The sequence below is a fragment of the Aulonocara sp. 'chitande type north' Nkhata Bay genome, linkage group LG13, assembly GCF_057382095.1.
Source record: "Aulonocara sp. 'chitande type north' Nkhata Bay isolate Kocher_YH1m ecotype deep benthic linkage group LG13, A_spYH_male_GT1.1, whole genome shotgun sequence".
Classification (NCBI taxonomy): Eukaryota; Metazoa; Chordata; class Actinopteri; order Cichliformes; family Cichlidae; genus Aulonocara; species Aulonocara sp. 'chitande type north' Nkhata Bay.
In genome coordinates this window covers 33,874,591-33,898,555 of record NC_141356.1, presented here as the reverse complement: position 1 = coordinate 33,898,555, position 23,965 = coordinate 33,874,591, and the positions used below count along the sequence as shown (strand labels likewise).

The 23,965-nt window shown below is 45.0% G+C and overlaps 2 protein-coding genes across 6 annotated transcripts in view; one reads left to right on the top strand and one right to left on the bottom strand.

Annotated features, from left to right (window-relative positions):
* The window catches only part of vps8 (VPS8 subunit of CORVET complex), a 73,766-nt gene extending 51,651 nt beyond the window's left edge, over positions 1-22,115 (top strand). For 3 of the 4 annotated variants that reach the window (XM_086260116.1, XM_086260115.1, XM_086260117.1), the window contains 13 exons: positions 1,946-2,035; positions 3,511-3,557; positions 3,919-4,063; positions 9,778-9,867; positions 11,607-11,783; positions 11,860-11,941; positions 13,463-13,545; positions 14,664-14,744; positions 16,245-16,414; positions 17,644-17,812; positions 19,053-19,106; positions 19,437-19,517; positions 20,969-22,115. In XM_086260116.1, coding sequence (XP_086116242.1) covers positions 1,946-2,035; positions 3,511-3,557; positions 3,919-4,063; positions 9,778-9,867; positions 11,607-11,783; positions 11,860-11,941; positions 13,463-13,545; positions 14,664-14,744; positions 16,245-16,414; positions 17,644-17,812; positions 19,053-19,106; positions 19,437-19,517; positions 20,969-21,088 — 1,389 coding nt within the window. In that variant the 3' untranslated portion in view covers positions 21,089-22,115. The other variant, XM_086260118.1, reaches the window with a different exon arrangement.
* Positions 20,547-23,965, bottom strand: part of LOC147316562 (uncharacterized) — a 40,831-nt gene continuing 37,412 nt past the window's right edge. For both annotated transcript variants that reach the window (XM_086260119.1, XM_086260120.1), the window contains one exon: positions 20,547-23,708. In XM_086260119.1, the coding sequence (XP_086116245.1) occupies positions 23,612-23,708 (97 nt within the window). In that variant the 3' untranslated portion in view covers positions 20,547-23,611. The remainder of the gene's footprint in view (positions 23,709-23,965) is intronic.

The following is a 23,965-nucleotide window of genomic DNA, read 5'->3' as shown; positions in this document are numbered from 1 at the left end:
GTCTGAAGGTCCGTCAGATGTCTTGGATGTCCTTCGTCTATGGGCATACAGATGCTGTTTCCTGTCTGTAGATGCTCTGGCAGGCTTTTGTTGTTGACACCTCAAGCTGCTCCTTGTTTGCGGTTCTCTCTTGTTGTGTTTAGTGCATTAAATAAAAGAAATCAACAGCTGTTTTTGGTCTTTTGTTAGTTTTATTCTTGTAGAAATGATTTCAGTCCACACAGGAAGCAGACCCTATAGTTTCCTGCCACATCTTTATTACCCTGTTGCCAGGCAGAAATGCAGTCACCCTACACAGATCAAACACAGGATGTATGTAGTAGATATGATAATGAAGTCTTATCTATTCAGAGAAAGGAAACCGGACGCTGTCTGAGTTTGGGAGGTTCCATGCCTGCACTTGCCTTACCGAGGGTTAAGCATTGATGTGCCACTGCAGGAAGAAAGTCTTAGTACATAACAAATAATGTTTTTCACTCTGAAGCTGCTGCGTTGGATCACGATTAGATGAATAACAATAATGTGTACTGTATTAATCCCCGTGGGGAAATTCCTCTCTGCATTGAACCTGATCACTCAGTGAAGCAGTGGGCAGCCATTAGGCGCCCGGGGAGCAGTGTGTAGGGACGGTGCCTTGCTCAGGGGTACCTCAAGGGTAGCCGTTCAGGGGAATCGAACCCCTGACCTTCTGATCACGGGTCCAACACTTTACCCACTGAGCTAGCTATCTTCTTGTCTTGAGGATCTCTCGGGTTGCTTCTGCAGTTTTCTGTGGTCGTCTCCCGTCTGCACTCTGAGCTGCTGTCTGCAGTCTGCAGCGCGCCCTGTACACGTCACAGGTTATCCTGATGCTTCTGTCAGCACACCATCAGTTAACACTTGGTTTCAGTTGACACACATGCTCATCCTTATTTCAGTGTCTCGACGAAGTTAAGACCTGGATGGCCTCAAATTTTCTTAATTTTAACGAGGAAAAAACTGAAGCGATCATCTTTGGATCAAGCTGCTATTCTAGTACCCCGGATCTGCACACTTTGGCACCTTGTGTTAAACCGCATGCCAAAAATCTGGGGGTTATCCCTGATAATAAGTTTACCTTTGAGTAACAGATTAACTCTGTTGTACAGCGGTCCTTTTTTAAATCTTATCCAAGGTGAGATCATTCTTATCTTTTAAAAAACTAAAACGGGCAGTTCACGCTTTTATGGACCACTGTAATCCTTCATATGTAGCTGTTAGCCAGCGTTGTCTAGCACGGCTCCAGCTGGTCCAGAGCGCTGCAGCTCGTCTCCTGACACGAAGAGACGCAAACACGTTTCCCCGGTGCTCGCCGCACTGGCTCCCAGTCCGCTTTAGAATTAAATCCAACATTTTATTGATGAATATAAAGTGCTGAACGGTCAGGCTCCAGAGTATCTGTCTGACTGGCTGCAGCCTTATTTGAGCTCTTAGATCAAGTGATCTCTTGCTCCTGGCCACGTCTGAGTCCAGGCTGCTTCAGAGAGGTGACGCAAATCTGTCATTGATATTGTTTGTTACTGTGTAATCTTTCATCTTTGTGCAGCACTTTGGCCAACATTTTGCTGTTATTAAATGTGCTATATAAATAAAAACAAAGTAAAAAACCAACATGGCCTCGTGGGGTCTTTGTGTAAACACAGCTGTAATTCTCAGACAGTCCGATCTCATCTTGGTCAATGAATTTGAAATATTCTGTGATTGCAGATGCAAAACGGATTACAAAATATCAACCTAAACACTCAGAGACTAAGTAGACATGAACTAATAGTTGAAGCACTTGCAGTCTGCTTGAATCCCAGTTTGCTGCTATTTTTAAATGTTTCCCTTTTTTCCACATGTCTGTATTTGCAAATTCAGGAGGATGAATGAAGGATGAAACTGTCTGACCAAAAATACCAAAACATTTTGTAACATACCTTCACAGGACGTGGTGACCCTTGACCCCAGCAAATCAGCTGACTTAGTGCTGTTTCATTTCACCTCCGAGGTGCAGGACATCGTCTCTGAGCTTCAGGTGAGGTCAACAGAAATACTGATGTTATTCCTCGTTGTAGTTTCTGAAGCCTAATCAAAGCCTCGAACAGCACAAATATTAAAACCTGAGGACTGCTGTCCAAACCTTTGCCTTCTTCGTTTGTTGTGTATCAGATAAAATACATATGTTGTGCATTTTCCAAAGGGCTGTAAACAGTACAGTATTTACAATAGTCTTCATATCGCACTTTTCTACTTCATGCAGCATGCCTCATTCACACATGCATGTTTTTCTCTCCATAACTGCTTTTTATCTAACATTCACACTCTCATCAGTGAATTGCAGAGCAGGGTTCAGTATCTTGTCCACAGATGCAGACTCGAGCAGCCAGGGGTCAAACAACCAACCTTAGAATTAGTAGATGCTCTAACTCGTGAGCTACAGCCTCCCAGTTTCCGTTCATTTGTCTCTTAAGTCATAATGTTGGGCTTCAAGTCTAATTTTAGTCCCTCTTTCAGAGCCGTTGCCAGAGCTCCTATCAGAGGATGCTGAGATAGTTTGACTCTTATGAAACTGAAGACCAGTTTTTGGAGGATTGCTAAACAGTGATTGTGTAAGGGTTGTGTCACAGTGAGCTCTGGTAGTGCTCTTTCTGTGGGGCGATCGTGGCTCAAGAGTTGGGAGTTCGTCTTGTAATCGAAAGGTTGCCGGTTCGAGCCCCGGCTTGGGCAGTCTCGGTCGTTGTGTCCTTGGGCAAGACGACGTTGCCTACTGGTGGTGGTCAGAGGGCCCGGTGGCGCCAGTGTCCGGCAGCCTCGCCTCTGTCAGTGCCCCAGGGTGGCTGTGGCTACAATGTAGCTGCCATCAGTGTGTGGATGATGGATGACTGGATGTGTAAAGCGCTTCGGGGTCCCTAGTGGGGACTAGTAAAGCGCTATACAAATACATTTACCATTTCTGTCCCTGCTCACACAAAGGAACAGATACTAGTCCTGCTTCTGGTTTGATCCCCATCTAGAGCTCTGTTTGGCTCTTGTCATGTAGCAGCTCGTCTCCTCTCATGTTGAGGCGCAGCAAACCTGTGTGAATGTGACATCCTGGAGGAGCTGGACTACCTGTAACCTGTGATACAATCTTTTGACAAGGACACTAGAAAAGCAAAACTAGAAAAAAGATCATTCAGCAGGGATGAAGAGAAAGCAGTGGTCTCCATCACATCAGTAGGTTGGTGGTTCCATCCCTGGCTGCTCCAGTCAGCATGCCAAATATCCCTGGGCAAGATACTAACCCCAAGTCGCTCTCCGGTGTGTGATTGTTAGATGAGGCCTGTTGTATAAAGTGCTTTGAGTGCTTCAGGAGAGTAGAAAAGTGCTATATAATCGATCCATTCACCATCAAAGCAGGTTAAATGCATAGAAACTGTTTCCTAATAAGACATATTGGTGCTTTATACTCTGATATTCTCCTATTTTTTGAGTGATTATGTAAAATATTCTTCTTCTCTCTCTCTCAAGGATGATCAGCTGCTTTTCAATTTCCTCAACTGCCTCTTGGAGCCACGGTACGGTGTGCGTTTTACCATCTGCCGTCTTAAGCTTTGATTATGCTCTCTTGCAGACACAGCTGGAGATGTTATTGCCAAGTAGTTCTGCTGTTATACTCCTGTTTAAGTCAGGTGCATAGTTGGTGCCATGTAAATTGTCCAGCTGTGAGTGTGTCGTCAGGAAAGATTGGGAGGCACGCAAATGTTTGCACAGAGCTTTGTGGGGACCCTTGTGCTCAGCATCTGATAGTGAAAATCACTTGGACATGAGCAGAAGCCAGCAGACTTGCAGATGCACAAAGTTGAATCAATCCTGCATTTCTCTCTCTCATCCTAATTATGTTCTTCTTCTCCTTATGTGGTCATCTGCTCTTCTCAGGGAAGGCCCTCATTCAGGGTCCATCTTACCTCAAGAAGGTGACCTCCATGAGCTTCTGCTGGATTTAATGTGCCGCTTTGCCCCAGACCAGCTTCTGAGCTTTCTCCACACCTCCCAGCACTACAGACTAGAAGATGCAATACAAGTACTATTATAATTCTTCTTTGCATGTTTCTGTGTACAGAAGTTAAAAACCAAATTATTCCATAAACAGCTGCATTAGTTAATGTATGGAGTAATCTTGAGTGTGTCTGGGTAGAACATAGTTTCTATAGCTATATATAGAAGCCGCGATAGAAGCCGCGATAGAAGCTGTGATAGAAGCCGCGATAGAAGCCGCGATAGAAGCTGTGATAGAAGCCGCGATAGAAGCTGTGATAGAAGCTGTGATAGAAGCTGTGATAGAAACTGTGATAGAAGCTGTGATAGAAGCTGTGATAGAAGCCGTGATAGAAGCCGCGATAGAAGCTCTGATAGAAGCTGTGATAGAAGCTGTGATAGAAGCCGTGATAGAAGCCGCGATAGAAGCCGCGATAGAAGCTGTGATAGAAGCTGTGATAGAAGCTGTGATAGAAGCCGCGATAGAAGCTGCGATAGAAGCTGCGGTAGAAGCTGCGGTAGAAGCCGCGATAGAAGCTGTGATAGAAGCCGCGATAGAAGCCGTGATAGAAGCTGTGATAGAAGCCGCGATAGAAGCCGTGATAGAAGCTGTGATAGAAGCCGCGATAGAAGCCGCGATAGAAGCTGCGATAGAAGCTGTGATAGAAGCCGCGATAGAAGCCGCGATAGAAGCTCTGATAGAAGCCGCGGTAGAAGCCGCGGTAGAAGCCGCGATAGAAGCCGCGATAGAAGCTGTGATAGAAGCCGCGATAGAAGCTGTGATAGAAGCCGCGGTAGAAGCCGCGGTAGAAGCCGCGATAGAAGCCGCGATAGAAGCTGTGATAGAAGCCGCGATAGAAGCCGCGATAGAAGCTGTGATAGAAGCCGTGTTAGAAGCTGTGATAGAAGCTGTGATAGAAGCCGCGGTAGAAGCTGCGATAGAAGCTGTGATAGAAGCTGTGATAGAAGCCGCGATAGAAGCTGTGATAGAAGCCGTGATAGAAGCTGTGATAGAAGCTCTGATAGAAGCCGCGATAGAAGCCGTGATAGAAGCTGTGATAGAAGCCGCGATAGAAGCTCTGATAGAAGCCGTGATAGAAGCTGTGATAGAAGCTGTGATAGAAGCCGCGATAGAAGCTGTGATAGAAGCTGTGATAGAAGCTGTGATAGAAGCTCTGATAGAAGCCGCGATAGAAGCCGTGATAGAAGCCGCGATAGAAGCTGTGATAGAAGCTGTGATAGAAGCCGTGTTAGAAGCTGTGATAGAAGCTGTGATAGAAGCTCTGATAGAAGCTGTGATAGAAGCTCTGATAGAAGCTCTGATAGAAGCTGTGATAGAAGCTCTGATAGAAGCCGCGATAGAAGCCGTGATAGAAGCCGTGATAGAAGCCGCGGTAGAAGCCGCGATAGAAGCTCTGATAGAAGCTGTGATAGAAGCCGTGATAGAAGCCGTGATAGAAGCCGCGATAGAAGCTGTGATAGAAGCCGCGATAGAAGCCGTGATAGAAGCCGCGATAGAAGCCGTGATAGAAGCTGTGATAGAAGCCGCGATAGAAGCCGCGATAGAAGCTCTGATAGAAGCCGTGATAGAAGCCGCAATAGAAGCCGCGATAGAAGCCGCGATAGAAGCCGCGATAGAAGCTGTGATATAAGCTGTGATAGAAGCTGTGATAGAAGCTGTGATAGAAGCCGCGATAGAAGCTGTGATAGAAACCGTGATAGAAGCTCTGATAGAAGCCGCGATAGAAGCCGTGTTAGAAGCTGTGATAGAAGCCGCGATAGAAGCTGTGATAGAAGCCGTGATAGAAGCTCTGATAGAAGCCGCGATAGAAGCCGTGATAGAAGCTGTGATAGAAGCCGCGATAGAAGCTGTGATAGAAGCCGTGATAGAAGCTGTGATAGAAGCCGCGATAGAAGCTCTGATAGAAGCTGTGATAGAAGCTGTGATAGAAGCTCTGATAGAAGCCGCGATAGAAGCCGTGATAGAAGCTCTGATAGAAGCTGTGATAGAAGCTCTGATAGAAGCCGCGATAGAAGCCGCGATAGAAGCTGTGATAGAAGCCGCGATAGAAGCCGCGGTAGAAGCCGCGATAGAAGCTCTGATAGAAGCTGTGATAGAAGCCGTGATAGAAGCTGTGATAGAAGCCGCGATAGAAGCTGTGATAGAAGCCGCGATAGAAGCCGTGATAGAAGCCGTGATAGAAGCTGTGATAGAAGCCGCGATAGAAGCCGCGATAGAAGCTGCGATAGAAGCCGCGAAAGAAGCTCTGATAGAAGCCGTGATAGAAGCCGCGATAGAAGCCGCGGTAGAAGCCGCGATAGAAGCCAGCTTCTGTGATAGAAGCCGTGATAGAAGCCGCGATAGAAGCCGCGATAGAAGCTGTGATATAAGCTGTGATAGAAGCCGTGTTAGAAGCTGTGATAGAAGCTGTGGTAGAAGCCGCGGTAGAAGCTGCGATAGAAGCCGCGATAGAAGCTGTGATAGAAGCCGCGATAGAAGCTGTGATAGAAGCTCTGATAGAAGCCGCGATAGAAGCCGCGATAGAAGCCGTGATAGAAGCTGCGATAGAAGCTCTGATAGAAGCTGTGATAGAAGCTGTGATAGAAGCTCTGATAGAAGCCGCGATAGAAGCTGTGATAGAAGCTGTGATAGAAGCCGTGTTAGAAGCTGTGATAGAAGCTCTGATAGAAGCTCTGATAGAAGCCGCGATAGAAGCTGTGATAGAAGCTCTGATAGAAGCCGCGATAGAAGCCGTGATAGAAGCTGTGATAGAAGCCGCGATAGAAGCCGCGGTAGAAGCCGCGATAGAAGCTCTGATAGAAGCTCTGATAGAAGCTGTGATAGAAGCCGTGATAGAAGCTGTGATAGAAGCCGCGATAGAAGCCGCGATAGAAGCTGTGATAGAAGCTGTGATAGAAGCTGTGATAGAAGCTCTGATAGAAGCCGCGATAGAAGCTGCGATAGAAGCTGCGATAGAAGCTGCGATAGAAGTTCTGATAGAAGCTGTGATAGAAGCTGTGATAGAAGCCGCGATAGAAGCTGCGATAGAAGCTGTGATAGAAGCTCTGATAGAAGCTCTGATAGAAGCTGTGATAGAAGCCGCGATAGAAGCCGCGATAGAAGCCGCGATAGAAGCTGCGATAGAAGCTGTGATAGAAGCTGTGATAGAAGCTCTGATAGAAGCTGCGATAGAAGCCGCGATAGAAGCCGTGATAGAAGCAGAGATAGAAGCCGCGATAGAAGCTGTGATAGAAGCTCTGATAGAAGCTGCGGTAGAAGCCGCGATAGAAGCTGTGATAGAAGCTCTGATAGAAGCTGCGGTAGAAGCCGCGATAGAAGCTGTGATAGAAGCCGCGATAGAAGCTGTGATAGAAGCTGCGATAGAAGCTCTGATAGAAGCTGTGATAGAAGCCGCGATAGAAGCCGCGATAGAAGCTGTGATAGAAGCTGCGATAGAAGCCGCGATAGAAGCCGCGATAGAAGCTGTGATAGAAGCTGTGATAGAAGCCGCGGTAGAAGCCGCGATAGAAGCTGCGATAGAAGCTGTGATAGAAGCTGTGCTAGAAGCCGCGGTAGAAGCCGCGATAGAAGCTGTGATAGAAGCTGTGATAGAAGCTCTGATAGAAGCCGCGATAGAAGCTGTGATAGAAGCTGTGATAGAAGCCGTGTTAGAAGCTGTGATAGAAGCTCTGATAGAAGCTCTGATAGAAGCCGCGATAGAAGTTGTGATAGAAGCTCTGATAGAAGCCGCGATAGAAGCCGTGATAGAAGCTGTGATAGAAGCCGCGATAGAAGCTGTGATAGAAGCTGTGATAGAAGCTCTGATAGAAGCCGCGATAGAAGCCGTGATAGAAGCTGTGATAGAAGCCGCGGTAGAAGCCGCGATAGAAGCTCTGATAGAAGCTGTGATAGAAGCCGTGATAGAAGCTGTGATAGAAGCCGCGATAGAAGCTGTGATAGAAGCTCTGATAGAAGCTGTGATAGAAGCTGTGATAGAAGCTCTGATAGAAGCCGCGATAGAAGCTGCAATAGAAGCTGCGATAGAAGCTCTGATAGAAGTTCTGATAGAAGCTGTGATAGAAGCTGTGATAGAAGCCGCGATAGAAGCTGCGATAGAAGCTGTGATAGAAGCTCTGATAGAAGCTCTGATACAAGCTGTGATAGAAGCCGCGATAGAAGCTGTGATAGAAGCTGCGATATAAGCTGTGATAGAAGCTCTGATAGAAGCCGCGATAGAAGCCGTGATAGAAGCAGAGCTAGAAGCCGCGATAGAAGCCGTGATAGAAGCTGTGATAGAAGCTCTGATAGAAGCTGCGGTAGAAGCCGCGATAGAAGCTCTGATAGAAGCTCTGATAGAAGCTGCGGTAGAAGCCGCGATAGAAGCTATGATAGAAGCCGCGATAGAAGCTGTGATAGAAGCTGTGATAGAAGCCGCGGTAGAAGCCGCGATAGAAGCTGCGATAGAAGCTCTGATAGAAGCCGCGATAGAAGCTGTGATAGAAGCCGCGATAGAAGCCGTGATAGAAGCTGTGATAGAAGCTGCGATAGAAGCTCTGATAGAAGCTGTGATAGAAGCTGTGATAGAAGCCGCGATAGAAGCCGCGATAGAAGCTGTGATAGAAGCTGCGATAGAAGCTGTGATAGAAGCTGTGATAGAAGCCGCGATAGAAGCTGCGATAGAAGCTGCGATAGAAGCTGCGATAGAAGCTGCGATAGAAGCTGTGATAGAAGCTGTGCTAGAAGCTGTGATAGAAGCCACGATAGAAGCCGCAATAGAAGCCGTGATAGAAGCTGTGATAGAAGCTGTGATAGAAGCTGTGATAGAAGCCGCGATAGAAGCTGTGATAGAAGCTGTGATAGAAGCCGCGGTAGAAGCCGCGATAGAAGCTGTGATAGAAGCCGCGATAGAAGCCGCGATAGAAGCTGTGATAGAAGCCGCGGTAGAAGCTGTGATAGAAGCTGTGATAGAAGCCGCGGTAGAAGCCGCGATAGAAGCCGCGATAGAAGCTGTGATAGAAGCCGCGATAGAAGCCGCGATAGAAGCTGTGATAGAAGCCGGGATAGAAGCTGTGATAGAAGCTGCGATAGAAGCTGTGATAGAAGCCGCGATAGAAGCTCTGATAGAAGCTCTGATAGAAGCTGTGATAGAAGCCGCGATAGAAGCTGTGATAGAAGCTGTGATAGAAGCCGCGGTAGAAGCCGCGATAGAAGCTGTGGGGTTCTCGTCGTTGAGATAACTCACTGGGTTTCAGCTCTTCAGGTGGGAAGAAGATTAAAGGTTTTTGTAGTCTTTCATAGCTTCATTTGCCTTCAAGCTGCTTTTTTAGAAGTTTTACTGCAGTCTGTTATGTATCTACAGATCCACCAGGACACCGAACTAACCTCATCTTAAGAAGAAGAGATGTCTGCGCAGCTGTGATGATGAAATTGTTGCCTAGAGTCAGGATGAACACTTTAAATGCAGTTGAACTCTTTTTCTTGCTGTTGACTGTGCACAGTGCACGCATGCTCGACACAGTGTAGGAAATACGATTTAAAATGTAAATTTAAATTCACAAGTCTTAAATGGGTGTTTTCAAATATAAGAAATTACACAGGGTGTAAGGATGAGCTACACCCTGAGTGTCAATCATAAACACAGCAAGCTGGAGCAGCTCAGTGGAAAGAATCAAGCAGCATGTTAGTCGTGACTGCACAGGTAAGCATCCTGCAGCCAGACTGAGGCGACCGTGTTAAACATTCAATGTTTTTATCTCTAGATAACTCAGAAGCACCACTGCAACGAAGCTACAGCCTACCTGCTGGAGATGAAAGGAGATGTTCACGGAGCATTTGCTGTCTCATTAGAGGTAACAGCATAACATCAAAATACCAATTCAGCTGATTTATATAGCAACACTTGCGATTTAAACTGTGAGGTAAAGACTCTACAATATTTATGCTCTAATCGTAAACCTTTTTAACTCGAGACAACAAGCAATGACCTTACTGCCTTACTGCCCACTTTGTTGGGCTGCCACGCTGTCACATCCTTTTGACATCAGAGCTGTTTTAATTCTTGGTGGCATCGAGGTGCTGAAACATTCGTCAGAGGTTCTGATTGATCTTCACACCAGAGGTCCTCTGGGCGGGGTGACTGGTTCTTATATGGTGCTTTTCTACTCTTCTGAGCACTCAAAGCGCTTTATACAACTTGTGCATTCACCCATTCACACCAGCACATTTTTCTAAGTGCTTTCTAGCTAACATTCACACACATGCATGTATCTCGCCCAAGGATATTTTACTAGGGGAAGTCAGGAATCGAACCACCAACCTTCTGATCAGTAGATGACCTGCTCTACCGCCTGAGCTGGTCATCTGAGTATATTCAGGAAACCAGTTTGAGATTGTTTGAGCTTTGTGACGTGATGCGTTATCCTGCTGGAAGCAGCCATCATGTACACTGTGGTTGTAAAGGGACGGGCAATACTTTGGCAGGATGTAGCATTTAAACAATGTTTAATTAAGCGTTGTGCGATATGACAAAATGAAAACATCTATTGTTTCATATTATACGCTGTTGTTTGTTTCGCGGCGTCGCAAAACTGTTTACGGCAATATTTTTTCATGGTCTGGATGGTCACCGCGTGGATGCAGGCATAGAGAAAACCAGAGAAGATGGCGGCTGTTACAACTTATGTGTAGAAATGTATCGTTTAATGCATCGGTCAAAACACTCGACGCCCAGCTGAAAACACTTCACACAAGCTGCCCAAGAGTCACTGAGCTGACAGGAAAAGCTGTGCTTTATATCGTTCTCGGGACGAGAACTGTGACATATCTGAGATTTCTGTCGTGTCGCACAGTTCTAACTTAATTGGTACTTAGAGACCTAAAGTGTGCTACACACAGGGCTGGATGGATCCATGTTTTCATGTTCATGTCAAATTCTGATCTTCCTGTCTGAATGTTGCTGTAGAAATTGCGGCTCATCAAATTAGTGTTTCCTGGCTTCTGTTGTGAAAAGTGTTGGCTCAGTTTCCTGTTCTTAGCTGAAGTGGTGCCTCCTGTAATCGGCTCCTGCTGTAGCCCTTTAAGAATAACTGGCTTTAATGAGCCGTCATCTGAGCTACTGTTTCCTTCGCATCAGCTCGATGCAGAATACCTATACTCCTCAGACTGCAGCATCAATGAGGCATTTTTGCTCAGAGAATTGCTCACTGGGTAGTTTCTTTTCTGTAAACCCTACAAGATGGTTTTGTGGGCAAATCCAAGCCCATCAATCAGCCTGTCTGTCACCAACAACCATGTTCAAAGTCACTTTGCACCCAAACCTTCCCAGTTTCACTTTGAACTTCAGCAGCTTGGCCTGAATGCACTTAGCAGCTGCTGTGTGATTGGCTGAGTCAATACTCTCATTGCAAAGCAGATGAACACGTGTAACAAAGTGACCTGTAAGTGGTATGTTGGTGTTTACACAGACAGTGTTTTTCATTGTGAAGTAAAACATTTTCATACTTAAAATAGTGAAAGACCAGGTTGTTATACTGCTGCTGTCTTATGGATGTAATTGTTGTGTCAAAAAGCTTTTTTGCTCTCTGTGAAGACCCTGAAGGAAACACTGTGTGCTCTGACTGCTGAGAGTGACAGTGGAGCGAAGGATGGGAGATGGGACGAGGCTGTAAGAACTGAATCGGTGCTGATGAAATTAAAGGAGTCTGTGAATGACATCATTGTCTTCTGTCATCGAAGTTGTCAGGGCCTGGACCAGAAACAGAGAGAGGTGGGTGCTGTGCGCGGGTACGCTTGCTGTGAAGAACTGGCATTGCTAGTTATTCCTTGTTTTCCTTATCTCACAGGTTCTCTGGTTTCCACTGTTGGACACAATGATGGCGTCTCAGAAACAAGTAAAGGGGCTCAATGCTAAACACACCTCTGACGGTAACAGTTTGCATGCATCACTACACATGTAAACAAAGATGCCTCACTATGACGATGCTTCCTCTCTAGTCTTTCAGATCTGTGCAGCTCTCTGATGGCTTTTTGTAAATTTAACACATTTTGTTAAAGTATAAAAAGCTACTGATGCTGAGCTCCCTCGGTCAGACAAACTGACCAGTTCTGTGATTCAACAAAGCCAAAAACAGCCATTGCCTAATAACCTGAATATGACGAGCTAGTAACCCTTTGTTCAGTGCAGTTTTATAGTGATTATAAGCTTGTGCTACGGCAGGAGATGGGACAAATACAACTACAGTGTGAAACACACTGTCAGGCCAGCGTTACACATCAAGTTTAGGTTTTGATGTTGATGTTCAACCACAGTGGTGGAAAAACTACTGAGACTCTTTAGTTAAAGTCCTACCGCCTCATTTTAGACCAGTGGTCCCCAACCCCCGGGCCTCGGACCGGTACCGGTCCGTGAGTCGTTTGGTACCGGGCCGCGAGAGTTGAGGTTCAGGTATGAAATGTCTGGTTTTCTGGGTTTTTATCGGTTTTCAGCGTTATTTTGTTATCCTTTTTATCGTTGACTCGGTGTTCCTGGGTCTTTTCACGTGTGTTATGAATAAATCTTTTTTCGGTACCGGTACTAGTTTTATTTTGTTGCATTTATCCGCAACACCTTAAAGGCCGGTCCATGAAAATGTTGTCGGGCATAAACCGGTCCGTGGTTGGAGACCGCTGTTTTAGACTAGAGCATTTAAAAATGTCAAATGATCCTAGTTATTTTGTCTGTATGTGCTCAGACAAAGCTCAGTGTGTTTACCTTTGTTTGATAGAATATGCAGCACTCCCTTAAAAGAATATTTCATTGACCCAGGACCAGTATTACCTCCTTCCCATTGTCCTTCCTGCCCGCTCTCAGGGTTCAGCAGTGACCGGTGGGTCACGTTAGCATAGCTCAGGAGATAAAGCGAACCCTCCACTGTTCTGAACACTGATGGTTTGATCCTGCATGCCAGAGCTTAGAGCTTGTATTAAGTGAAAAAAAGAGCCAATGGAACAAGTGAAAATTCTCCAGATCCAAGATGCACCGTCTCAAAACAAGTCCCCATATCTCACTGAAATGTTGCTCTGTAGCTGATTGTGTCTTATTTTAAGTGTGATGAGATATTTTGACTAGAAATTAGACAAATATACTTGCAGTGAACCCAGTGCAGACATAACTGAGTCTGAGTTTATTCAGTGAGAATGTCCGGGGGGCTGAGCAGGGTGATGAATATGCTGTAGTCCTCAGCACTGATGGGCTAGCTCACTGTGGGGAGCTGATTTGACGACATGAACTTTGTTTCAAAGGAAATAAAACAGTTTAGCTCTAACTGCAGAAGGATCCGTGAGACTGTTTGAGCTGTGATTTTGTTGCTCATCAGAGAGAAAATTGTACAAGCGTTTTTTTGTTATTGTTTTGTTATTGAATCAGTTCTTGGTGTGGCTAATTCATCATGTCTGTAAATGTCTTAGTGCTGAAGGAGCTCACGATGAAGGTTCTCAATGCTATGAGCAGCTTTATTTCTTTACCTGCCATCATTCAACAGATCCTGCAGGTTTGTATGCAGTCTGTCCGTGCATCTATATGCACACACACACACACACACACACACACACACACACACACACACACACACACACACACACACACACACACACAGAGTACGGTGAGAAATTCTTAAACCCACCCTCATGTGTCTTGCTGCATGCTCAGTCATCCAGGTAAGTAAATGACGTGAAGGTGAGTCCATCCTACCTGCAGCGGCATCGCAGACCACGCCCGCCACAATAATAGAGCAATTCTTTATTTAATTATAAACTTTGTCCTAATTCTGTCCTGTGTTTTAACTATTGAATAATAAAAAGGAAACATCACAAAAACACTTAAGGTCATGAAAATCAATTGAGATTTAGCGATTCAACGAGGCATCCACCTTATTTATCGAAAAGTATCGTTATCGGTGATACTGGCCCGTATTTACTTGGTATCGGATCGATACCAAAATATGCAGTGTGGCACACCACGACCTCCCAGCCCATTGTTCTTTCAGTGATGCTAGTTCAGTCGTTGTGCAAATGTGGAAACCTGCAGTCAGCTGAGACTGAGTCACCTGGATGAGTGAAACGTTTTTATCAGGTCCTCCGGCTGAAGGATGTGTTCATCCACCGTTCATCAGAACGGCTGCTTCTCCTACAGCACAATCTAGAATTTATTCCAGCATAACCTTTGCTCTCAGTCACAGACAGTTGATTACAAAGTCTGTGACGGATCATGAGCCAGACGAGCTACTGCATCACTGACGCTCCCACAGAGAAAAGTTTCACATGAATTCCAGTCATTTTGTAGTAAATACTCTTGGTTTCTTTGTGTGGTCCGACATCGCCCCAGTTTGACGACATTTAAATTATGTTAGCATTGAGTTTAATGCAAGCTAAGGCTCGTTTCATTATTTGGACTTATTTTACTGTTTAACAACATGTTTGTTCAGATTGGTCAAACAATCCTATGAACAGTAGCAGCAGTTTATACCAACACAGCAATTAATTACTGGCTGTGTTTACATCCTGATTTAGCTTAATCTTATTTGTCTGTGCCACAGAGCACCAGACATATGGTCACACTGTTCACTGACACTGCGTAACATCAGACTGCATCTGCCTGCTTGTTTGTTAGGATCCAGTGTATGGCAAAGGCAAGCTGGCAGAGATTCAAGGCCTCATTCTGGGTATGCTGGACACATTTAACTATGAACAGGTAAGGTGTGTGTGTGTGTGTGTGTGTGTGTGTGTGTGTGTGTGTGTGTGTGTGTGTGTGTGTGTGTGTGTGTGTGTGGCAAAGTGCTACTGAGCGGTGTACCAGGGGCACGGCGAAAAGTTGTTGTACCATAGGCACGAGAAAAGCTGTCGTACCATAGGCACGAGGAGAGTTTGTGTGGCAAAGTGCTACTGAGCGGTGTACCAGGGGCACGGCGAAAAGTTGTTGTACCATAGGCACGAGAAAAGCTGTCGTACCAGGGGCACGGAGGAAAGTTGTTGTACCATAGGCACGAGGAGTGTGTGTGTGTGTGGCAAAGTGTTTCTGAGCGGTGTACCAGGGGCACGAGAAAAGTTGTCGTACCATAGGCACGAGAAAAGTTGTCATACCAGGGGCACGGAGGAAAGTTGTTGTACCATAGGCACGAGAAAAGTTGTCGTACCATAGGCACGAGAAAAGTTGTCGTACCATAGGCACGAGTGGTGTGTGTGTGTGTGTGGCAAAGTCCTACTGAGCGGTGTACCAGGGGCACGGCGAAAAGTTGTTGTACCATAGGCACGAGAAAAGTTGTTGTACCATAGGCACGAGAAAAGCTGTCGTACCATAGGCACGAGGAGAGTTTGTGTGGCAAAGTGCTACTGAGCGGTGTACCAGGGGCACGGCAAAAAGTTGTTGTACCATAGGCACGAGAAAAGTTGTTGTACCATAGGCACGAGAAAAGCTGTCGTACCAGGGGCACGGAGGAAAGTTGTTGTACCATAGGCACGAGAAAAGTTGTCGTACCATAGACACGAGGAGAGTGTGTGTGGCAAAGTGCTACTGAGCGGTGTACCAGGGGCACGGCGAAAAGTTGTTGTACCATAGGCACGAGAAAAGCTGTCGTACCAGGGGCACGGAGGAAAGTTGTTGTACCATAGGCACGAGGAGTGTGTGTGTGTGTGGCAAAGTGTTTCTGAGCGGTGTACCAGGGGCACGAAGAAAATGTGTCGTACCATAGGCACGAGAAAAGTTGTCGTACCAGGGGCACGGAGGAAAGTTGTTGTACCATAGGCACGAGTGTTGTGTGTGTGTGTGTGAATTGCAGGTAATATTTGTGCTCTAAACAGCTGTTTGAGTTGGGTATATGAAAGGAACCATATTATAGAGACGTGTCTCCATGGACAATAGCATTGTATGATGACGTGTTAATAATCGTTGTTTGCCAGGAGCAAAAACAGATGAATCAGAACCTCTCGAGCTTTTACACACATGTTGCTGTTTGCATGAATGCAGACATATGCCTTTGGAAACCTTTTCAGCATAGCATAGACATTACCGCCCGTTTCAACCCATCATTACCATCTGATGGGTTGAAACGGGCGGTTTGTGCTGCTCATGTAGTCATGGTGTGACAATAATCTTTAGCCTTGATCTGTGAAGGAAACACGTTATTCTAATTACACATTTTGAACTCTTTATGGCACATGAATGTAGACATAACTAAGAAAAAAAATGTTTCAGACTTTACTTGAAACAACCACCAATCTGTTGAACTACGACCTCCACTGGTCCCTGGCTCACCTGCGTGCTGCTGTCACAAGAGGACTCCACCCACGACAAGACTGCTGTAACATCTGCCTCCAGCAGTACAAGAGGAGGCAGGACGCATCTGAGGAGATCATTGTTTTCAGGTGACACACACGCATTATATATGTATACATATGTGTGTGTGTTTACATGGGAAACTCTTCCAGCTCCTTTACTTTTTGTATAATCATGTTTGCACTCCATGTTTCTTCTTTTGTTATTGCCAAAGTGTCATTAGCACGCATCATGACTGTAACTCAGTATTAGTTTATGAACATTGAATAACACATTAACAAACCAATGTTCTGTTAATCAGTCGTGACACCTTGTTTATACAATGTTTAAGACTTAAAAGGCTCACAGCTGATCATACCCAGGTCTTGGTAACAAGTAACAAACTGAATCATCTTTTTATAAACTTTATCTTGAATAACTATTTTCTGATCTGCTCTTCACCCGCAGAGCCTGTATGACCTGTTACATGTCGTCTCATGTCTGTGTCCTATAATTTTAATGATCTCATCATTTTCCATATAATCAATAAGCCATTTGTGATTAAGATGCCGTCATGGAGAGTTTTACCAACATGATAAGCTAGTGAACTAAGCAATCTTGTGCAAAATCTAAAGTTAAGTAATGTTGTCATTGAGCATCAGTGAAGTCTTGTAGGCAGTCATCGTCCGAGGATAATGGCCTGACCAAAACAACTGAAATGATTCAATTCAGGTTTATTAAATAACACAAATTTAAACAACAGTTTTGTCAAAGCGCATCAAACTGTAAGTTAAAGACTCGATTCTTTTAGAGAAAAAGCCCGAAAATCAGACATTTTGCTGTGAGCAACACGTGGAGACAGCGGGAAGGAAAAACTCCCTTTTAACAGGAAGAAACCTGCAGCAGAACCAGGCTCAGGGAGGGGCGGGGCCATCTGCTGCGACCGGTTAGTGATGATGGGAGGGAGAAGGAAAACCAAATAAGTTGAGGAGAAAACAGTCAGTGATCTTCATTAACAGCCAGTCAGTCAGAATGACCTGCTCTGGGAGTGCCTTAATGCACACAGCAGCAATAATGTCTGAAAGACCTCAATGCAAACCACGTAATGCTAAAGCCCAGCAGAGGCCCTATGAGACAAAAAGCAGACCCGGTCTACTGATTGAATTTTACACCGCCCCATCCAGATTATGCCAGAAGTTTTGGTTATGGCTCATTATTAGAACCCTTGGCCCACAGCTCACAGATCCCTTCACTAGGCTTTCTTAGATGGAACTTGTTGCTAAAAGCAAAACAATCCATAGACATTAAAATGACTGTTTATGAATGTCTGTCTCTCCAGCTGTGGTCACCTGTACCACCTGCAGTGCCTGCAGCAAAAGGATTGTGTGTGGGGCTGTGCTTCAGAGCTGCAGCGGCAGTGGAGGTGCTACAAGTGTTCGGCCATCCACGGAGGAAGAGTCGGGCCTTCCACTGAACCAAAGAGAGGCCGTAGCACATCTCTGGCACAGGTGTGTGTGTGTGTGTGACAGTGAAAGAAGATATGTCAGTGCTTTAACCCAGCATGAAATGATAGAAGTTTGTTCAAAAATACAACAAGCACCGAGCTAAAGCAAAATGTATTCTGCTCACATGTTCACCTTTATGGCTGTGTGGAATCAGACAGTACAGATGTGACTGCAGACGTTCAGCAGGGGTTTAGAAAGCGTAGCATTAACTGTTGTCTCCCATTTTCAGTGGCTTGAAGCGATTTTGTCAGACAGCCCACAGTCTCATCTTTCCTTGTTATTGTGTTGCAAATAGGGCTGATTAAAGCTCTGGTCATTCCAAGCACTGAACCTGCAGCTGGAGCTGACCCTTTGGCACAGATGTTGATGCAGTTAAAGGAGAAAAACCAAACAGCTAATCCAACAAGAAAGGACACAGCAGGGGTGTCACACTCATTTTAAACGGGGGACCACCTACAGCCCACTCTTCTCTGTCAGTATGAAGACGTTACATATTTAACTGTTTTTCTACATGATGAAGAAAAAGACAGGAATCCATCAGCACGACTCTTTGGATTTAAATTGTAAGAAATAAAACGTCAGATCATTTCAGACTGTCCAGTTTTTGTTTTTTAGTCATAAAGAAACAGAACTTTCTACAGCAGAGAGTGGAAACAGAAACTAAGAGATTTCTTACAGCCTAATTAGTTTCCTTTGGTACTGAACAGCAGAAATGAGGCTTTCTTGTCAGAGGTCATTTTTGAGGGGAAAACAGCAGCTGTACAAAACAGCTGGTTCATAAAAGCAAGCGAGTAATGCAGAACATACCAGCATCAACCTTTGATGGGAAACTGGTGGGCTTTTATTGTGGTGGAAGCATGGCAGCGAAGCCAAGATAAATTCATGACGATGTTTTGCTGTTGGTTCGATGAGTTTTGGTCGTCGAGTCTGTGCGATGTGGTAACACGCGTGTGCGTGCTGCCGGGGCGTCCGTGTTGACGTCTTTCTGTGCAATCTGTTTACCTGATCTTTAATGGCTGCTTTATCTGTTTGGTGTTTCTGTGGACACACACGTTTGTATTTAAATGACACATTTGATACATCCTATTAACCCAGATGCTCTGGTGTTGCGTTTCATGACATGGGCGGAGCTGGGCGGCCTTCCAAACCTTGCTGTTTTGATTTCATTGTTGAGTCCAAGGATGAGGAACGTTGTACTGAAACTAACATGGCTGAAACAACGCTGTCCCTCTCTGTGCCACAGACACATGTGACATCAGCACGCCAAGACACAGGGGCGTCGGCTCTCAGGAAGAAGGTAGGTTTGATCGACCCCCGGGCGTCGCGCTGTGGCCCTCTGCTGATCTGTTTCTGCTCAAACGTTTTCTGAGCAATAACTCTGAAATCATGGATCACGTACACAACTTATTCTATTCAAATCTCAGTTTGTAGTTTAATGTCAACATTAATGTCAACAGCATTCTGTAGTTAACGTGAGTCTCATCAATCGAATGTGAGACGGATCAAACTAATAACTATGTTGCAGTTCTGGTTTCTTTCTAAATTACTGTCATTTTTGCACTTTTTACACAATATGTAACAAATGACATCGTAATAGAGCGTCTGTGGTGTATGTGCTGTGACGCAGGTGTTCACTGAGGCAGCACTGGACCTTCAGCAGGAGCAGTCCTGGGATGAAATCCGCTGCTTATACCGAGGACCATCCAGGGTATTAAAACGAGCGCATTTTCATTAGGACATGACAGATTCCACTGATGCTGAAATTAATGTGACGCAGTGCTTGTTGTTTTTTGTTATAGTTTAAAAACAGTTATCATTACACAACAGCAGTAAAAACAAACACAAGCAGGTGATCCTACAGGTGAGTTTGTGTGCTTGTGTACTGCTCTGAAATGTCAAACAATCAAGATGTGATTGACGTGCAGGCTTGTTGCACAGAAGTGTTGCATTAGCTATTTTTACACAAAACGACATTTTCAGAGGCTCAGAAGTAACTGGATGGACCGATAAGCAGTTTCTTGGCAGGTTGAGCCACGAAACTGGTAAAAAAGCAGTCTTTGCTTATCCAGTTATTTCAGTGCACGTAGCCTTGGTAGGGTGTGTCCATCTGTGGGACCAGCACCCCAAAACAGGAAGTCCCCGTTTATCTAATCCTGATGTATGTTTCTGTGGGTCAGCAGGCAGTGCAGAGTCTAGGAGTTGATGAGCGAGGCCACTGGTTTCTGAATGTCTACCCTCCCTCCTCCACTGGGAGGAACCCTGAGTTGCCTTGCAGGCCCAGTATTCATCAGCCCCCCCTCTAGATCAGTGCCAAGCCACTCAGTTGAACTGTTAGAAATCTGGAGTAAATTGTAAGAGCTATTTAAACTCTATTAATAATAATGTATTGCATTTATACAGCGCTTTTCAGGACCCCTCAAAGCGCTTTACAATGCCACTATTCATCCACTCTCACATTCACACACTGGTGGAGGCAGCTACGGTTGTAGCCACAGCTGCCCTGGGGCAGACTGACAGAAGCCAGGCTGCCATATCGCTCCATCGGCCCCTCTGGCCAACACCAGTAGGCGGTAGGTGAAGTGTCTCGCCCAAGGACACAACGACCGAGACGGTCCGAGCCGGGGCTCGAACCGGCAACCTGCCGATTACAAGACGAACTGCCAACTCTTGAGCCACAATCGCCCCGTGATACTCAAGTTTTTACCTTCACAAAGGGTTAAAAAAGGAATATGCACAATTTAGACTATTTGAATGGGTGATATTTTATTAAAGCACAACCCAAAAGTAATAAAAACAGAATCAAATCCCTTGAATTATACTTATCTAACCTACTCTGATCTAATGTTGACTAGTGTTCCTGATAATAGTCCAACAGGAAAACAGAATCCTGGAAATTCAGCTCCAGACTTACTGCTGACGATACAATCCAAGCTCTCACTGCGGTTGCACAGGGACTGAGGGCTCTTAACAACGCACAGTCACTCCCGAAGCCATGCAACCTGTGGTTTAGCTCAACCTCCTGAGCTGCAGTCAGTCAGGCTGCAGACCAGCGAGGGTGCCGTGCTATCCACCACCAACAACATCAACAATGCCCACGTGAGCATCAGGATGGACCATGATCTTTTTTTCTTCTGTTTCTATATCTTCTCTCTTTCCTAGTTGTCCATGCTTTCAGAAGTCTCCCACTGCCACGAGAAAACAGGATCTCTGTTCTCCGTCCAGCTGGGAACAGAAAGTTTCCAACTGAAACTCTCTCCTCCGCCTCTCTTCGAAGAATAACATCATGACTGCTTGAGGACAACATTTTCCTTTTGCTCTTTTCAACACCAAAGTCCTTTGGGAGTAGCTGACGTCAGATCTCGCTTTAGTCCCAGTTATTCCATCTTTCTTTGTTTTTTACTGTGTACAACTTTACCCAAAATGTTGGTTGAAGAAATGCTGCAGAAGTCTTCAGCTGGATAAGCTCTGCGCCTCATCTGGCTCATTTTGAAATAGAAGTTGATGTTTGGTGTGAGTTAAAGTTCGATGCAGCAGTTCAACTCTGAGGTGGGACTTCCAGGGAGTGATCTTTAAAAAACATGAAAAGCTTTGCTGAACACCTCAAAACTGTTCATATTTACACTAATATATTATTAATGACCTGTGAAGATTTTCAACATTTTCAAAAAATATTAGAAAAAAACGATGTGCTGTGTAAATTAAATGAAGCACTGGTATCTTTAGCATAAAAATGAGTGTCCCTGTGTAGAGGCAGTGTGTGATTGTCAGTCAAACAGGAAACCTTGGCCTTCTCTGTTTAAATGATAAAGAGACTAGAGGGAAAACAAGGAGTGAAATTAAAGCTCAAATATGACTAAAAACCACTTCAAATGTTGTTTCTGTTGGAGTTCTCCTCCTGCTCCTCATGCTCGGTTTACAGCACATTATGGCTTCATTAATAATTCGACCAGAGCAACAAAGGCCAGAATGATTCCCAGCAAAGATGGTTTTCTGTCTCCTCTGCCACATATTCAAATCATTTGGCTTTCTGTTGCACATTATGTGGTAACTGTAATGATTGTGGCTGGATGTTGTGATCACTGTTGTTACTTGTAACAGACAAAGCAGAAGCAGAGGGAGGTTCGGCCCACGCAGTGCTGTTCTGGGTTATTCATCTTTACATTTAAAAAGCTCCCATCTGAAAACATCGAATCAAATTTGTCATCAGTGACATCACTGATACTAAATCCTTATTGAGTGTTTCTCCTGCCTGAGAGCTGTAAGAACGGGGACTTAAACTCTGCTTAATAAACCAGCACGTACTGTATATTGTCTCATGTGGTGTTTGCTTTGTTTGTCTTCAGCTCTCATAATTTTGAGTTAAAGTTCTGCATCACACCAACTTCAAAATCCTCTTTTAGAAAACCTTCAAAACTTCCTCTGAGGAATCAGTTTGACTTTGTACTAACAGCGCACTGACATCTAGAGCTCAAAACTCTGCAAGCAGTTACAGATTTCAGTCCGATGTATCAGGACAAAGACATTGTTACACAGTTACAGAGAGCACGCAGACAGGATATTACATCTCCCATCTCCAGAGGCTGAACAACAACAACAAAGTAAGAACAGCTGACAAGCAGTTTCATGGCCAGATGGTGTTTTATTCTCTTGTTACACTGGACGTGCTGTGAAATGTTGAACCTGCTTTGGTAGCTGTGCACTACAAGTCTCAATATGAGGTCACAGGAGCTGCTGTGGACGAGGCCATACTAGGCTGGAGAGAGCGAGTGCAAAGTTTAGCAGCTGTCAAATAAAACGTCTTCAACATGAAGACTGAACCAGCTCAGCACAACAGTCTCACAGAAGCAGAAGTCTCCAATCAAAAGATGACTTCATGAACTGCTCATTACACTGGAGAGCGAGGAGGCCTGACCAGACAGGCTGTTTCTGCAAAAACAAACACCAGACGGAGGAAAGGAACGGCGAAGCATAAAACGTCAGCGAAACCTGATGGAGAACATGTAAAAGGCACGTATGGGAATATGGCTGCCAACGGAAATGGGCCACAAGTCAGACAAAGTCATTTCTTGACTACATGTGGCAGAAATCAGCCGATCACATCTTCATTCGCTGATTTTAACTTTTGACTAATGCTTCAAATTTGGCTCATCAGACCCGCTGACACTGATTTTCAGTCAGTTCTTGTGTAATGTGACACACCTCAGCCTTTCCTCCATCTTCCTGACAGCCAGCCTTCTACGGAGGCCGTTTCTGATGAAGCTTTGGTGAAGAGTCCATGTGTCCGATCTTTGCTGCATTTGATCTCATTTCTTGAGTTTCAGATACAGTTCACGTGCTGCAGATAGACTTTTAGACCCGCTACATCTTCTTTGTCGTCCCCTTTTCCCCGATTCCTCAAAACATTCATAAATAAAAGCCTTGAAAGTGAAACTGAGTGAAGAACTATTACACTTTAAAAAAATCACAAGACAGTCTGGAAGCAACATCTGAAAGAAATGGTGGTGCATTTAAAGAGGAACAAATAAAAAAGACATAAGACATCAGTAAAAACGTGTCATAATTTACGTCCCTGTATGCGGAAGCTGCACATGTTGCTATGTGTGCATCTGCTTTTGCTGTGTAGAGTCTGTATAGTCCAAAACAAACAGCCAGGTTTGCTTCTGCTAATGAAATGATTAGGACGCAGACCCTTTAGTACTCCAAACTACTGTTCTCATTATTTTGGAGATGCTACAACCGTCGTCTGGCCAGCATCAAGTCGTTCTGCTCTTTTATCAAAAGCACTCTTCACTACCCGGATCTTTACTCAAGCCACGGGAAGTCCAGTGTACTCCGGTGGCCCAAAGCAATCATAGAGTTCCTGCTGGTGCTAGATGATTGTACTGGTCCCAGATCAGGCCTGTAAAGATGAAAAGGCAGGGAGTAAACATGTGTACGTACACATCTAAGATACTCTTTTACTTTGTGCATGTGTCAGCAGGAGAAGGGTGTTTCTAAAACATCTTGGATTACAGCGAGACCTTACTAGGCCTAAATCCCAGACTCCCACTCCTACACGAGAACACTGAGGAATGCTGATTTGACTCTCCCAACCCTGCTCTGTCCATCTGGGTGGGTGCCAAGCTCCAGTCAGGACAGAGGGAGAGGCTGAAGTGC